This window comes from Aquarana catesbeiana, linkage group LG02 (assembly GCF_042186555.1).
Source record: "Aquarana catesbeiana isolate 2022-GZ linkage group LG02, ASM4218655v1, whole genome shotgun sequence".
Classification (NCBI taxonomy): domain Eukaryota; kingdom Metazoa; phylum Chordata; class Amphibia; order Anura; family Ranidae; genus Aquarana; species Aquarana catesbeiana.
Genome location: NC_133325.1, coordinates 631,526,228 through 631,544,249, shown reverse-complemented (window position 1 = coordinate 631,544,249; position 18,022 = coordinate 631,526,228). Strand labels below are relative to the sequence as shown.

Sequence of the window (18,022 nt, the reverse complement as noted above, 5' to 3'; positions counted from 1 at the left end):
AATATAAGCCCAAAATGAACACAGCCTCCCCTGATACAACCAACCCCCTGGTGAAACTCGTTTCCCTTAATGCCCGGGGACTCAATACCCCAGAAAAACGCTCCAAACTCCTCCTAACCATGTCTCGGAGCAAAGCTGACATCGTATTCATACAGGAAACGCATTTCCGCTCCGATGCCACGCCGAAACTACACAATTTTCAATACCCCACGGCATATCATGCAACCAATCCCTTACACAAATCAAAAGGGGTCTCGATAATTATTGCAAAAAGCTGCCCTTTCCAACTCAGTGACACACTTATGGATAAAGAGGGTAGATACCTCTTTCTGAAAGGCTCACTTTTCAGTAAGACAATCACCTTGGCGAATATATATGCACCAAATACCCGCCAAGTACCATTCTTCTGGACCATAACTGATCTCTTAACAACCTTCCAGGAAGGCACCCTAGTACTAGGAGGAGATTTCAACGCCCCGCTATCTCCAATCCAAGACACATCAACCGGCACCTCATCGCTACCATATACAGCCCTAAAGACAATTAAATCCCAACTCCAATGCTTATTGCTCCACGATACTTGGCGCACCAAAAACCCTGACGGCAAAGACTATACATTTTACTCAATACCTCACAACCGATACTCAAGGATAGACTACCTATTCTTATCACAAACAGACCTACCCATGCTCCATCAAACTTCCATTGACCCAATGCTTATCTCAGACCACCACCCCATTTCCCTGACACTGAAGTTCCCTTATACTTCACCGCATTCAAAAATATGGAGATTAGATCCATCCTTACTGACAGATCCCATTATCGCTGCAGAAGTTGAACAGCAGCTGCAACACTTCTTTCTCGAAAATAAACCCAGTGATACTTCTCCGCTTACTAACTGGGAAGCACATAAAAGTGTAATTAGAGGCACTTTCATAGCGGCAGCTGCCAAACGTAATCGAGAACGGCGGGAACAATATTCTGACTTAATTACTCGGATCCACAAACTCGAAAACACACACAAACACGCTCAAGCCCTAACCATTATGACAGATCTGATACAAGCTAGAAAAGACCTGTTAAACCTAATCGACCAGCAAATTCAACGCAACTACGTTCTTTTTAAAAAAACATTCTATGAACATGGCAATAAAGTCAGTAAACTCTTGGCAAGAGCCATACAAACGAAAAAATCTGACATGACGATACATTCCGTTATAGACCCATCCGGAAAAAAATTGAACGCGACCCCTGATATAGCTAAACTATTTGTCAAATTTTACAATAAATTATATAATCTTCCTAACTCAGAACCATCTACTGATGGCTCCACTAGGAAACAAATGATAGTTCAATTCTTGGAACAATATGGCCCAACGCGAATTTCGGAATCAACAGCCCAAGACCTAGCCTCCCCCTTAACAACTGAAGAAGTAACCTGGCATTGACACAAATGAAACTGGGCAAAGCCCTGGTCCCGATGGTTTAACTACCGGGTATTATAAAACATACACGAAAATACTCACTTTGGCTTTTTTGACAGCTTATAACTCTTTTGCTACCCCTACGGAACCACCACAAGATCTTCTAACTGCCCACATAACTGTAATTCCGAAACCAGACAAAGACCCCTCTTTAGTTAGCAATTACCGACCCATCTCGTTACTCAACGTTGACCTGAAATGGTATGCAAAAACCCTAGCGAACCGACTCCTTCCTTTAATACCACAACTTATAGATCTTGACCAAGTCGGCTTTATCCCGGGGAGAGAAGCGAGAGATAACACTCTCAAAGCCATTAATATCCACTACTGGCTTACGTCTACGCATACTAAGGGATTCATGCTCTCGCTCGACGCGGAGAAGGCATTCGACAGACTGGCCTGGGACTATATGTCAGAAATTCTAAGGGCTATAGGCCTCCCGTCGACAATGTTGAACTTTATATTAGCCCTATACTCAAATCCCACTGCAAGAGTCCGAGTGAACGGCCGTCTGTCGGATGCCTTCTCCGTGTCGAATGGAACCCGTCAGGGATGCCCTCTCTCCCCTTTAATCTTTATCCTCTCCCTTGAACCACTATTGAATCGCCTTAGAGCCAATCCGGATATTAAGGGCATAGATGTAAAACACCACACATATGAACTAGCAGCCTTTGCAGACGACATCCTCCTCTTTCTTACGGAACCGCTTACAACAATCCCAAATTTACTCAAAGACTTCCAAACCTTTAAAACTCTAACTAATCTGCAAATAAACTTTTCCAAATTGACTGCCCTTAACGTCTCACTTAACCATGAAACATGCCAACAATGTCGAAACAATTTCCTGTTCAAATGGAACAACCGCGCAATTACCTACCTAGGCATACAACTACCGACTTCTCTAGATGACCTATACACCCTAAACCATGCTGCACTGCTACAAAAAATAATAATTGATTTGAAAAACTGGTCCACTGGACTTTTTTCATGGTTCGGAAGAATTGCAATCATCAAGATGAATATCCTTCCCAGGATCTTATACATTCTACAAACAATCCCAATTAAACTTACACAAGCTTTCTTCTCTACTTATAGAAAGGCTTGCACAGATTATATCTGGGGCAAAAAAAGACCAAGATTAGACTTCATGAGACTGACCACTCCTAAACTCCTAGGAGGTTTAGGACTTCCAGACATACGTAAATACCAACAAGCATGTCACCTAGCTAGGATTGTAGATTGGAACATACACTCTAAACACAATGATTGGATACACATAGAACAAGCATTATCGAACCTGCCAATAGCACAGCTCCCGTGGACTGAACCCCGGCTCATTCCCTCCCAATCTAAAACCCACCCGCTAATTAGCCCAACTTTAGCCTCATTCCACACGACTTGCAAAAAATACAAAATTTCTTCACTACATGGCCCTATGACACCTCTTCGCTTAAATACAGACTTTACACCGGGAATGCATATCTCCTTTTTAGTTGACCACTGGCCCTACCCAACTGTTCGTGCAGAACATTTCTTTCACGGTGATCACCTTTTAACTCAATCAGCTCTGGCAACTAAAATGAAGATAGACACTTTTGCCTTCTGGACATACGTCCAACTGAGACATTTCTTTAATAAACCCAAACCCAAACCGGACTAGTTTAGATGCACTACCAAGTTCGAACACTTATGTTTAAGCGAGGAAGCCCAAAGCCACCTTATTTCTCAAATATACACCCTATTATTTACCACTCATACACCTAAGAAACATTGGACCATTCGAAAGTGGAAACAAGATCTTTCTATAGAACTCACAGATCTTGAATGGGATAAAGTATACACTCTAATACACAAAGGTTCGTTAAATGTACAAATACAGGAAAATGCTTTCAAAATACTTTCCAGATGGTACAGGACACCTAATATATTGCACCAAATTGATCCAACAATCTCCCAGAACTGTTGGAGATGCAAAAAAGAAAAGAGTTCACTCCTACACCTTTGGTGGACCTGCTCAGAAATTCAACCATTCTGGAGAGAAGTCCACAGATTTATACACCAAATAACCACATACTCACTGGAATTTACACCTGCCCAATTCCTACTTCATCACTCAACAATTCCGATACCTGCCTATTTTCGCTCTCTTACTATGCATTTGGTCAATGCAGCTAAAATGTGTGTCCCTCTCAAATGGCGTTCTACAGACCCACCGACCATGAAAGATTGGTTCACTCGTATACAAAAAACAAAGGTCATGGAAGACCTCATACATCAAACCAAGGACATGCCAACTAAATTCACCAAAACCTGGGCATGTTGGCTACACTTTGTCACCACTGATCCCTACAAACAGATAATGATCTAAATGCAACACATGAGCTGTGGCAGAACCGCAGCAACTCTGTAACTCTCCCACCTGTATCCCCTTCCTACACTCCCATCCCCCCTCCTCTCCCCCTCCTACGTTTACACAGATGCTTAATGTACTCACCTGCCTACGGAATATAATACGCTACCTAAATCATCACCAATGATTTGATGTGCATTCTCCCCCCCCACCCACCTTAGCTACCCATCTCAAGATGATACCCACTCTTCTCCCAAATTAGATTTTTCTACCTTTACTACCAACTTGTATACCTGACTTACGAATCAATGATATACGACTCGATCATTATCCTCCATACTTATCCTACCATAACCTTCCCAAGAAATATCATATAGGATTACCCGCACTCAACAGAATAGAATGTGTTGACTATATCTTAGTCTGTATCTTTGGATATAACTCAATACTGTATACCGTTTCAATGCTTTTTCTGTACATTGTTTCTAAATTTCATCTTATCGGCGGCTGCGCCCGCACGTATGTATTTACATATGCTTGATTTCAAATCTTTTTATTTCTGTTACCTATGTTTCAAAACTCAATAAAAACTTTTAAACAAAAAAAAAAAAGAATTGTGCAAGAAATATAATTGAAAAAGAAATGCACACGAGCACAAGAAATTACAATTCCCAGAAAGAAAGATTCACGGCCACAAAAATTCTTTTCTGTAGCAATATGAGCTGAAATTGAGGGTGTGGTTGGTCGAATTTCGAAATCAATAATGGCACCATCAGATTACAAAATGCACAAATTTCTGAATTGTTCAGAATTTGACCCATGTATGGCCTGTATATGTGACCCAAAACCCGCTAAAGTCTATAGTCAGCTTTAAAGTTGATGTAAACCCGATTTATGAAATTTGAGCTGCGCACATATATCTGTAGTGGTTTTTTTTATCTCTCTTCAAAGCACTATGTCCCGTAACTTTGTCCTGCTCTGTTTCTCTGTTGTAAGCCTGATAACTTTTGACAAGCTCTCCTAGACGGGATATAGAAGTGTGTGTCTGGGAAGGTTGCTAAACTATTCACAGGCATGCTCTGCATGTGTGGATAGGGGGTGTGTGCCTTTCCTCCAATCAGCTGTCTCACAGTGTCTAGCAATAATCTACTCCTACAGAGGAATGAGGAAGTAAACAATCAAACACAATTTGCACTTATATATATATACAATATATAAAGGTGAAAACAGCAGATATACATGTAAAACTTATGTAGGGAGATTTGCTTCATCTCCGTGTATCATCTAAGGCTTCACTGGGTATATGTGAGGGTTTACATCCACTTCAAGATAATCAACTATATCAATTGCAGCTGGTTACAGTATATTTCCTAATGAATTCCTCATGTTTGAAAATTATTTAAGGTGTATGTAAACTCTGAAGTCATTTTTCAGTATAACTGACATATCGGGGTTCATTTACAAGTAGCCTGTTTACTTTGCAAGGAAGGTTGCATTTTTCAGGGAAATCTTTGCCAGAGCTTACTGAATAAGGGGAGGCTCTGAGGACTTCCACCATTTAATCATGTGTAAACGTAATGCTTTGTTTTTGAATTCTCCTTGCACTTGATTGAGTATTCTTTGTACAGTGAAGTTTTACCACATTTACTAAGCTCAGGGGTAAATTTACTTGCAAAGTTCAACTTCCTTTGTAAAGGAAACAGTCTATTTTTCGTTAGTAAATCAAGCCAAATGTCTCAATTCTATACAGTTCTTTCAAGCAAATATTTTTTTCTAAATCAGTTGCTAAGCTTTTTACTTGAAGATCCTGTCAATAACAGCCCTTAAGCCTGGTACTCACTAACAGTTTTTTTCATAAAAAAAAACTGATGGCTCTGTTAGAATCCACTGTACTAACCATGCAAGTTTAGTTCAGTATCATTGGCTGAGAGCGCTGATCGGGAGTCTGTCAGATGCTGGTTATCCAGCATGCACGTCAGACAGAAGCCGGCCGAATGGCTGGCTTTGGCTGGCTTTTGTCGGAAAAAGACCAACATAAACACGGGCCGAATGTCAGCTGTTGTTTTTTGAACCACCCGTTGTCTCCCGACATTCGACCCGTGTGTACAGAGCTTTACTGTTCCAGACTGACAATACCGAGTAATTGTGACAAAAGAACCTCACGCCAAAAATAAATAATATAAGTGAATAAATAAACTATAATAGCAGCTCCCTATAAGTGTATATGAACTATCTTGAGTGAAAAAAATGATAGTGAGGGGGTGCTAGTGATAAAATAGTGTTTCACAACCACTATGGCCAACTGAAGGAGCTCACATGGGAGGGTGACAAGACAGTTGCTATTTGTAAGGCAATTACTTGGTATTAAAAAACAATAGTGAGGGGGCGCTAGTGATACAACAGTGTTTAACAACCACAGTAAAATAACAATACCATACAATAATAATAAAAACTTAAAACCTCTTACATAAGATACATACAAGTGCAACATGCTAAATAATAATGTGAATAAAAAGTAGTACTTCAAAGTCCTTAAAACTGTCCATATGATCTCCGAGCACGAGCCAGGCGGTGTATGGTTCTTTTTAGTGACATATGCGGGTTATTCTCAGTGCCAGGGAAAGGTACCTACTATTGTAAGCAGGCACTCTGTTATTTGTTTTAAATTTTTTATTAAAACAATATTACGCTATTGGTTCCCTTCTTCTCTTATTTTCAATGGGTCATCATGGTGGAGAGGAGGTTAAACACAGGTCTCCTGATATATCTGTAAAGACATTCAAGCAAGCCTAAAATACTTTACATACTAAGCATTGTGTGACCTTCTTCTTTAGTAAAGAGGTCATAGCTGTCTGGTGAGTAGGAAATCCCAATTGAGCACATCAGGTGTGTTTTTTGGATTTACTGCCAAGTGGTGATTTTTTTTACACAATATGTTACAATGGTAACTTATCACTGAAGATCATATGGACAGTTTAAAGGACTTTGAAGTATTACTTTTTACTTACATTATTTTTTAACATGTTGGACTTTTATGTATCTTATGTAGGAGGTTTTAACAAGTTTTATTATTATTGTATGGTATTGTCGTTTTACTGTGGTTGCTAAACACTATTGTATCACTAGTGCCCCCTCACTATCTTTTTTTAATACCAAGTTATTGCCTTACAAACAGCAACTGTCTTGTCACCCACCAATGTTAGCTCCTTCAGTTGGCCAGAACTGATACACAGCCAAATGACCAACTGAAAGAGCACATATAAAAAGCTAACAAGCCTATTACTAATTGAGAGGGGGTGACTTAATGTTGTTAGTCTGCTACAGGAAGTGCTGTTACTAATGGGATTCTCGGGTTGGAAACTTTCCAATAGATTCACAAACATTATATATATATATATATATATATATATATATATATATATAATCAAGGGAGATGGCTGAAAGTGGTAAACCATGAACTTATGAACTAGATAGAGAAATCTAGGAAAAGTCCAAGCGGGTTGGTCCTACACTTTTATTCAGCAATGCAGCAAACACTATTACAAATCCATAGCATAAAAAACCTAAATATCAGCCAATAACTAAACTCAGATTGGTTCCTGGCTAACAGGGTGCCTCTTAATGGGTTCCCAAATTATTTTTATACAGCAGCAGGGAACAAAAATGCCTGTGCACACATGACACTAATAACAAAGTCTGGCTAACAGGTAGGATGTGGTTCTAGGCATGGAGAATTCATTACACCCAAAGCTCCACAAAGCCTAGAACAGAACTTATTAAGATTCTTAGAAAACAACAAAACTGGATTTCTTTCATCAGTCAAAAACCCAGGAGCCCCCACCTTGTGTTTTATATACAGTATATACAAAACGTTTAAACATTTCTATGCCTATGATTTATCTGCATTACAGTGTTTTGCATAAAATTTTCATAGGCAGAGATAGAAAAAAGCTGCAAAATATAGAAATATGTTCATCCTATCTGTTTCCCTGTTTTGGGCAGAGGGGATTTTCACCCTTTGTTACTTTGCTGATTATTCGGATACATACAGAATATTCCATAGTGTTTAGCAAATATCATTCATAACTAAAAACAATCTCCTTCATTTGCATTGAACTGAGCCGCAACACGAGTCTTTGCGATGGATAGGTGCAAAGAGATTAAAGCTATTTGAGAATAACATCCCACACATTAGTAATGTGTCAGCCACTAAATTATATAAATTCATCTGCTGCTGGCTATACTTGCATAAGAATGCAATGCTGAAACTCCCAGATGTACAGAGATTTATGAAATACGTTGCTAGCTTACCTATTGTGATGCACTTTTAACATTATTCTGTTGTAGCTCTTTTCATAACCATAGCAGAATTAATGATTATTACCTAATCTTTATGTTTATCTATGTTTTTTTCTAGCCGATGGATGCACTGACTGGTCTGTGGATTACAAAAAATATCAGGTTCTGGTGGGTGAGCCCGTACGGATAAAATGTGCACTTTTTTATGGATATATCAGAGCGAACTACACTGTAGCACAGAGTGCTGGACTCAGCCTGATGTGGTATAAAAGTACTGGGCCTGGAGACTTTGAAGAGCCAATTGCTTTTGATGGAATAAGGATGAGCAAAGAAGAAGATGCTATTTGGTTTCGGCCGACTGTGACAGAGGATAGCGGTCTTTATGCATGCGTCATAAGGTAAACATTGACAATGTACAGTAGAATGATTTTCTTTTAGCTTGTCCCTGGGCAATGTTTTCACAGTATCTTTGAAATGTTTATTTTTGGATAAAAGTAAGTTGCATATAATTAAACTGCATTATACGTATATACTTTTTGAATAAATTTCAGAACTAGTTTGGTTTTAAGTGCCTTTGTTGCTGGGACTTTTTATTTTCTAAAAAATAGTCCCTGCAATAGACACTTACCTCTCTTGTAGACATGGGCTCATATATTCACTTTGCTGAAAAACTACAGCTTCTTGGAGAATCCTTAAATCAGTCACTTCCAGGAATGCTGAGTGCCTGTATCTCTCACCATGACATGATTCCATACATGATTCCATACATTGGTACTTAGGTCACTATAGCACAGAGTAGTGATCAACAAAGTTCACAGCTTGGAATCAGGCATTAAAACACACCTGGAAGATACAGATGTGAACATTCTCTTGGAAGGTGTGACTATTTAGCAAAGTTCACAGTCATAGCCCACCAAAGAGGTAAGTATGCTTGGTCATCTTTTTCTGAGGTCCTCGTTTTAGGAAAATACCTTTATGATGACAGAGTTACTTTAAGTAAAAGTCCTAATGCACACTAGACATTTTTGCAGGTACTTCTAGGTGCGCCAGGTGCTTTTTTTTTCCTGTCTCTAAACTCAGTTGCATGCTAGCCTATGGGGGTTATTTACAAAAGACAAAGCCACTTTGCACTGCAAGTGCACTTGAAAGTGCAGTGAAAGTGCACTTGGAAGTGCAGTCGCTATAAATCTAAGGGTTAGATCTGAAATGAGGGGAAGCTCTGCTGATTTTATCATCCAATCATGTGCAAGCTAAAATGCTGTTTTTTATTTTTCTTGCATGTCCCCCTTGGATTTACAGCGACTGCACTTCCAAGTGCACTTTCAAGTGCACTTGCAGTGCAAAGTGGATTTTCCTTTAGTAAATAACCCCCATAAGCTTTTAGCAAAGTTTAGTGGCAGGGGCTTTTACCAGCAGAAAAAAATAACACTGCCAGTGCAGTCAGGTATGCCAGAAAATGCTTGTAAGCATGTTTAAATGCATGTTTATGTTAGGTGCATGTTCATTTCAATTAAAAGAACAAATTATTATTATGGCAAATTAAATGAATTAACACCAAAGTGCTTGACTCCTGTAAACATGCCTAAACATGTTACACATTTTTACAAGTGTTAGGCATTTTTCTGCCAGGAGGAAATTTTCGGCTTCTAAGAAAGTTTGCAAAACATTTTGTGTGCATGAGGCCTCTGCAAGGATTTTATTGTTTCCCCAGTATAAATATTTCCTCTCATTTCCTATGCAGATCACAAGTATCAGACAAAAAAGAAAGTGAAAGGAAATCTCCTCAATTTAAACATAGATAACATTTTAAACCTGACTGAGGTTCTAACTCTTCCTTACTCTATACAAAGCTCCAAACCAAGATCCAAAGCTCCAAAATGAGTATGAGTAGTTCTAATCATAAATATAAATGACGAATATGAACATATATACTATATATATATATATATATATATATATATATATATATATGTGTGTGTGTGTGTGTGTGTGTGTGTGTTACAGGCAATTTGTGAAATCAGGCATTTTGCAGAATTCTTAGGCAGTGTATAAAAAAAGTGAATTGCACACATTGCCTGTAATAGATGAATACACATTACATCATGCATGTATAGCAAGTAGAATGAATGTAGTGGGGTATTTTGAGTTAAAAGCTTAACAGAAGAGGGACAGAGCTAAGTTGAGTTTTCATAGAAGTCTTCTCAATATCTACTTTTTTCCTGATGTTGCATTGAGCTGTACCTTGTATGATTTTCAGTGACCATCTGGTTAACTGAGTCTCCCAAGCTTTGTTTGTTGTCATAGGGTTTGTGTTGCTGTTCCTTTGTCAAGTATTTGTTAAATTATAGTCTGAAAAGTGAACACAGTCACTCAGCAATAAGATATTCAGCTGCCAGTTGTATGTGTTTAATTGTTATAGAGTTGGCTTCAAGATAAAGCCAATGAAGCAATAAACTTTTGCCATAAAAACATACACACTCAAACAGTTTTTTCTGCCAGTAATATGTGAAGATTTAGGTCCACATATTCAGTTCTCAAAAACCGTCTGTCCTTTGTTCCCACTCATGATCTTAATCTATTTGAATGGGTAAAGGACATAAACTTGTTTGCTAGAAAATTAGCACTTAAAAAGGAATATAAGGACAAGCCCAGTGAGCTCATGCATATGTAACTTCTAAGGTTATTGAAACATTAAGACTCTAATGCCGCATACACACGGTCGGATTTTCCAATGGGAAATGTTGGATGTGAGCTTGTTGTCAGAAAGTCCGACCATGTGTATGCTCCATCAAACATTTGCTGTCGGACTTTCCGCCAACAAATGTTTGATAGCAGGTTCTAAAATTTTCCGCCAACAAAACTTTGTTGTCGGAAAGTCTGATCATGTGTACACAAGTCCGTCGCACAAAAGTTCACGCATGCTCAGAATCAAGCAGAAGGAGCCGCACTGGCTATTGAACTTCCTTTTTCTCAGCTCGTTGTATGTCTTGTACATCACCGCGTTCCCACGTTCGTAATTGTTGGCCAACACTTGTGTGACCATGTGTATGCAAGACAAGTTTGAGCCAACAACCTTCAAACAAAAATCTATGGTTTTGTTGGCGCAAAGTCTGATCGTGTGTATGCGGCATTAGAATCTTTGAAAGCACAAAGTGAGAGTGGAGGGGCAGAAGTTAAAGGTCCTTTTTCAACATTCAGACCAAAAACAAATCATACTCCTCTGATCCCCCAAGGAAGCCAGATGCAACTCTTTGTAAATCTGGAAAAGAGAGATCTAAACACCCTGTGGGAAAAAAACATGGAAGAATAATGGGAATAAAAATGTCAACCTCACCTATCTAGAATGGAAATCCCTGGAGGAATTAAATAATAATCTGATCATAAAGACTGCAAATAAGGGTGGCAATATTGTCCTTATTGACAAACCCTTCTACCTAATGATGTGTTATGTCTCAGAAATGAGGAAAATTATGAGATTCTAGAGAGAGATCCTACCAACAAAAGTATTTACATGAGCTGAGGCAAATTCTCCTGAAGGGAAAAGAGAAGGGGATCCTATCAAAATGGAATTTGAATATATGATGAATTACCACCCAACAACTGCTACTTTTTATGCACTACCAAAGGTGCATAAAAACCAGCTTACACCTCCAGGATGCCCAATAGTTTCTGGAAACAACAATCTAACTGAGAAAGTCAGCAGATATATTTATTTTGTCATGTGCCCCATGTATATGGCTTATCGTCATATATAGAACACACTCTGGATTTTGTCAACAAACTAGAAGGGGTGACTCTGATTTATGACATCTCACTGGCAAGTTTAGATGTTGAAGCCTTGTACAGTACCATCAATCATGATTTGGGTCTTAAAGCATGTGAACACTTCCTTAACACCAGAGGCATTGTATTCTATCAGCATACACAACTGATGTTGAGATTACTCAAGTTCGTGTTGGAACAATTTTTTCCTTTTTAATGGCAAAACAAACAGGGCCGTGAAAAAGTATTCTTACCCCTTGAAATTTTCCACATTTTGTCATGTTACAACCAAAAATATAAATTTATTTTATTGGGATTTTATGTGATAGACCAACACAAAGTGGCACATAATTGTGAAGTGGAAAGAAAATGATAAATGGTCTTCAAAATATTCTTGACTCAGCTTCCCTGAGTCAATACTTTGTAGAACCACCTTTCTCTGCAATTACAGCTGCAAGTCTTTTTGGGTAAGTCTCTAACAGCTTTGTACATCTAGAAAGTGAAATTTTTGCTCATTCTTCTTTGCAAAATAGCTCAAGCTCAGTCAGATTGGATGGAGAGCGTCTGTGAACAGAAAGTTTCAAGTCTTGCCACAGATTCTCAATTGCATTTAGGTCTGGGCTTTGACTGGGCCATTCTAATACATGAATATGGTTTGATTTAAACCATTCCATTGTAGCTCTGGCTGTATGTTTAGGGTCATTGTCCTGCTGAAAAGCGAACCTCCGCCCGAGTCTCAAGTCCTTTGCAGACTCTAACAGGTTTTCTTCTAAGATTACCCTGTATTTGGCTCCATTCATTTTCCAATCAACTCTAACCAGCTTCCCTGTCCCTGCTGAAGAAAAGTATCCCCACAACATGATCCTGCCACCACAATGTTTCACGGTGGGGATGGTGTGTTCAGGGTGATGTGCAGTATTAGTTTTCTGCCACACATAGCGTTTTTAGGTGAAAAAGTTAAATTTTGGTTTCATCTGGTCAGAGCACATTCTTTCACATGTTTGCTGTGTCCCCCACATGGGTTCTCCCAAACTGCAAACAGGACTTCTTATGGCTTTCTTTCAACACTGGTTTTCTTCTTGCCACTCTTCCATAAAGGCCAAATTTGTGGAGTGCACGACTAATAGTTATCCTGTGGACAGATTCTCCCACCTGAGCTGTGGATCTCTGCAGTTCTTCCAGAGTTACCATGGGCTTCTTGGCTGCTTCTCAGATTAATGCTCTCCTTGCCCAGCCTGTCAGTTTAGCTGGAAGGATTTATCAGGTGCCTTACCATCAAGACCCCAGATAACCTATAGAAGAGGGAGCAGCCTCAAAGATATGCTGGTTCACACCCACTATGAAGAAAGAAGGTCCATATCAAGAGGTCCATTAACATGGCTACCAGAGAAACTGAAGGGTAGTTTTAAATATGGCCATTGTAAAGCCTGTAGATTTGTGCCCACGGTGAAGAACTTTATCAATCCAAAAAATTAAAAAAAAAATGATATTACATGTTTTTACAACTGTATTACGGAAGGTGTAATATACGTAGCAAAATGCCCATGTCCACTTCTATATGTTGGCAAGATGATTCACCAACTGAGGCGTAGGGTTCTGGAACATATAAATGATGTAGAACTAAAAAAGCACAGACCAGTCATGAGACATATGTTAAAAAAGCATAAAGGGAAAGCTGATGGCCTGTGGTTCAGCAGATCAAACAGGGTCAGAGAAAAAGAAACCTGGATAAGAGATAATTAAAAACAGAAGCCAAATGGATCTTTCAGCTGGGATCACGTGCCCCATATGGATTAAATGAAGGCTTCACCTACCTACCTTTTGTGGGGGAGGAGTATCTTATAGCATCTGAAAAATAAAAGTTATTTATTTTATAATACTGATTTGGGATTCAGATGTGTTTTTGAGAAGGGTCAGAAGATGCTCTATAAAATACTCACTGGATGGTGCCGAAAAATGTCAAGAAGGAGAAATAGAAGCAGTTTATAGAAGAGTCGCCATTTGCCATGTGGTGAATATAGCACTTTATTCTTTGAGCACTTATAATTTATTTGTTGCACCCCAGACAAAGCTCTATTGTTGTGCGAAAAATGTAGGATATTTTAGTTTCATAAGGATAGGTTTTTGGTGCACAATCACTTTTTACATGGGAATACATTTGGTGGGGAGGGGTTTTTGATCAGTCCGTTTGAATTACTATACTCGGATCTGGGATAGGAGATGTTAGTGATATTACATTGCAGCATTGGACAGTCTTTTTGGTCCAGAAATTGTAGAAGCAATAGGGATACTCTTTCATGAGTGCCTTTGAATAGGGAGGGTTTTTTCAGTGATAGGACAATTCTGATACCCCCTCATATACTCCCTATAATTGCTTCAGTGCAGTTCAGTCATATGTGAAAACACACATATCCAACAAATCAACCTAATAAAGCTCTAACGTTCTTTAGGCATCATCCCTAGATTATTTGGTGTATGGGCATACACACCTTGTTTGAACCAAAGATTTAGGTCCAAATTGAGCTAGTGCTTATTATTTGAATTCTATTTTCTACATTTGTCCTATTGCATTTTATTGTTTTATTTTATTGGAGCTATTGTTGGTGCACTCTGCAAAACTGATTATTGAATAACATGTCATATCTTGTTTGTATAAATAGCTTTTATGATTTATATTGTTGTTAATAAAGGTACATGACTATCCAGGCTTCACGAGACAAGGAGCCTTAGTGACATGTAGCAGAGTTGCCTCCTTTGCAGTTTCTGGTAGTTGCCAGGAGAGCTAGCATTACCTATAATTAGCATTGAAATGTTAATTCAAGTGGTCTGTGCCCTTAATGCAGATAAACGTCTTGCTTTTTTTACATCAGGTTGCTATATGGTTAGACAATAGTGTCTATAAATCAGGATAAAAAGCCCACAGTCGCTATATTGGAAAGGATGGTGCATTAACAACATTTAAGTATCATGGGTGGTAGATGAATGTAGAACTGTTGGGATGCCAAAAGCATGTATTATATATAACAACCTAATCACCTGAGGTTATGTGATATATTTACAGTAGATCTTGGTGTTAACCTTATTTACTAGCAGAGAAGGATCATACATAACATACAGTTTAGAATGGTTTGCATTTCGAGACCCCAGTTTTTAATGAGATGTTATTTTTTCACCACTTGGTAACTGGGCACTTATACCCCCTTCCTGCCCATTTTTTTAAAGAGATAGAGCTCTCTTTTGGTGGTATTCATTCACCACTGGGTTTTGTGTTTCTTGCTAAATAAACAAAAAAAAAAACCCTTTTGTTTAGTTTATATTATAGAATTTTGCAAATCAGTAATTCTTCTCCTTCACTGATGGGCACGATAGGCTGCACTGATATGCGGCACTGATAGGTGGCACTAATGGGCACTGATAGGTGGCACTAATGGGCACTGATAGGTGGTTCTAATAGGCAGAACTGATAGGCGGAACTGATAGGCGGCACTGATGGGCACTTATTGCAGCACTGATGGGCACTGATAGGCAGCACTGATGGGCACTAATTGGCTCTGATGGGGCTGCACTGATCACCAGGGCACTGATGATCAGTGCCCTGATTATCTGTGTATATGTCCCCTGTCAAGACTGCCATTTACTGGCTCTCCTCTCCTCGCGCTGTGACAGCGCATGAGGAAAGGAGAGCTGATAACCGGCATCTCTGTTTACATTGTAATCAGCAGTGATTGGACACAGTTGATCATGCGGTAAAAGGCCACTGTGATTGGCCTTTTACCATGATTTGTGATCAGCTGTGATCACAGAGGGCACTGCATGCGTGAGAGGCATGGTACAGGAGGAAACGAGAGAGCCACACTGTAGCCATCTTTTGGCTATGGCGTGGTTAGGAAGTGGTTAAATCCTTTCACTTTCCCTAAGCTATTTCTCTGACACAGAGGTTGTTACTTCTATGTAAAGGACATTCTCTGTTGAAACCTACTTCTACAATGCCCGGAAGGATAACTTAGCAGTATGATGCAGGAGTTATTATTGAGGATGTAGTGTACATTGCCAGAATGCAGTTGCTGTACATGGACAGTACAGGTAGCCACAGGGGAGGGAGGGACATTTCAGACTTTGATTCATCTTAAAAGGTGAAATTCCATAGAGCTTGCTTATGGGTTCTAGAGGTAGGGTGCAAAGAAAATTTTGGAAGCAAATAAAAGTATGTGCAGACTCATTTACATGCCTGTTTTTATTTATAATAATGAATTTGTATATCCGTATGACAAGTTATATTTTCTGAAAAATGAATCAGATATTCAATAGCAATTGCACACATTGAGAGGTACCAAAATGGTTATTACAAATTTCTTGATAAGGACATTTGAGAAATGTATACTGTAGATAAAGATAAACGACCCATTGTTGCTATGTATTCAAATTAAAACATTTATTGTAAGAATAAAAATGTGTGATTTTGTATGCAGAATACCATATGCTCTAATACAGTATGATGCATTGCCAGGCTTGTAATAACAATCAGCCTTGGCGTTCAAGCACCCCGCTTCACAATTGTGAGCCTGTAGTCAAATTCTGAGCATTTCATCATTGATATGTTCTAAACAAGCACAAAATGGTCTTTAAAAAGAAGTATGGGAATATATATATTTTTTTCAGAATCATACTTACCTAGCTGGATGCAGCATTGGTCCAACACTGCATCTGTCCCCAGCCAGCTCTAAGATTGAGAACTGAGAGTGATCAAACACTGATGATTGCTCGGTTCTCAGAGCTCCATGAGCAGAGAACTGTCAGTCACTGGCTCTCTGCTCTGCCCTCCCCCACGCTTACTGGAGCACTGAGCAATATATCAATAAACACCACCCAAGAGGCAACAAATAGTTTGGATTGTCTCCTGAAACCGAATTGGAGCAATCACAAAAATTAGAGATGGGCTGAACACCCCCATATTTGGTTAGCAGCAGAACTCCCAAACAGGGGAATAGTTCTAATCTGAATGGCGAACCCCATTGAAGTCTATGGGAGCTGAACAGGAAAAATCAAAAGTTCCCATTTTGAAGGCTTATTTGCAAAAAGGAGTATGGGGGTCTGGGTAATGCCATGGAGGACATGTAGTAATGCAAAAATGTATTTAAAAACAATTGTTTTTTTCAGCAGCAGTGATTTTAATGATGCTTAAAGAGCAACAATAAAAAAGAAAAAATCCTTTAAATATAGTGCCTGGGGGGTCCCCTTAGTCTGCCTGTAATGTGATGCATCTGTAGCATGCATAGAACATGCTGCAGCAAATTACATTTCTAAAGAAGAAAAATGAGCCAGAACCCATTTAAATTGACTCGCTATTGCATTTGCAGCCACCTGGCTATTAAAAAAAATAAAGAAAAAAACGTGTGGGGTCTCCCCAGTCCATACCAGACTGGGGGGGACTGAATGATTTTAAGGGGAACCCCACGCCAAGATGAAAAAGAAAATAACATGGGGTCTACCACAAAATTCAAATGAGACCCTTATCAGAGCAAGCAGCCTGGCAGGTCAGGAAAGGGAGGACGAGTGAGTACCACCCCTCCTGAACTGTACATGCCCTCAACATGGGGGTGCTTTGGGAAAGGGAGGCTTTGTTGGGGGACAAGGGTCACTAACCCACAACCCTGGCCGTTGGTTGTAGTGGTATGTAGGCAGGGGGCTTATCAGAATTTGGAAGCCCCCTTTAAGAAGGGGCCCCAGATCCCACCCCCTATGTAAATAAGTATGGGATATATAAAGTTCAAAAGTTTTTGACAATACCTCTACTAAAAAATAAAAAACAGTGTCCCCCGATGTAAATCCATCATCTATCATGCTGCCCGTCACACTAAAAAAAACTCTCCTGCCATCCACCATTTGTCAGTTCTTATATAGGTAAGGGCGGGGGGTCATCCAGCAATGTCACCTGCTGGCACCACACCCCCTGATGACATTATGGACTGGTGCATGGGGGGGATCCCATGCTGTTTTTGCTGTTTTTTTTTTTTTTACTTTTTTTACCAGCAATTTTTTTATTATTCAGCTGTCAGCAGCAAAGCTCATTGACACGTGATGACTCATCGGTAGTTAAGAACACCGTGGCCAGCACTTCCTGGCCCCG

At 39.4% G+C, this 18,022-nt stretch overlaps 1 protein-coding gene across 1 annotated transcript in view; it reads left to right on the top strand.

The window, feature by feature from the left end:
- IL1RAPL1 (interleukin 1 receptor accessory protein like 1) overlaps positions 1-18,022 on the top strand; it is a 2,301,818-nt gene that overhangs the window by 1,183,454 nt on the left and 1,100,342 nt on the right. Inside the window, exon 3 of the mRNA XM_073616428.1 lies at positions 8,252-8,531. Within this exon, the coding sequence (XP_073472529.1) occupies positions 8,252-8,531 (280 nt within the window). The remainder of the gene's footprint in view (positions 1-8,251; positions 8,532-18,022) is intronic.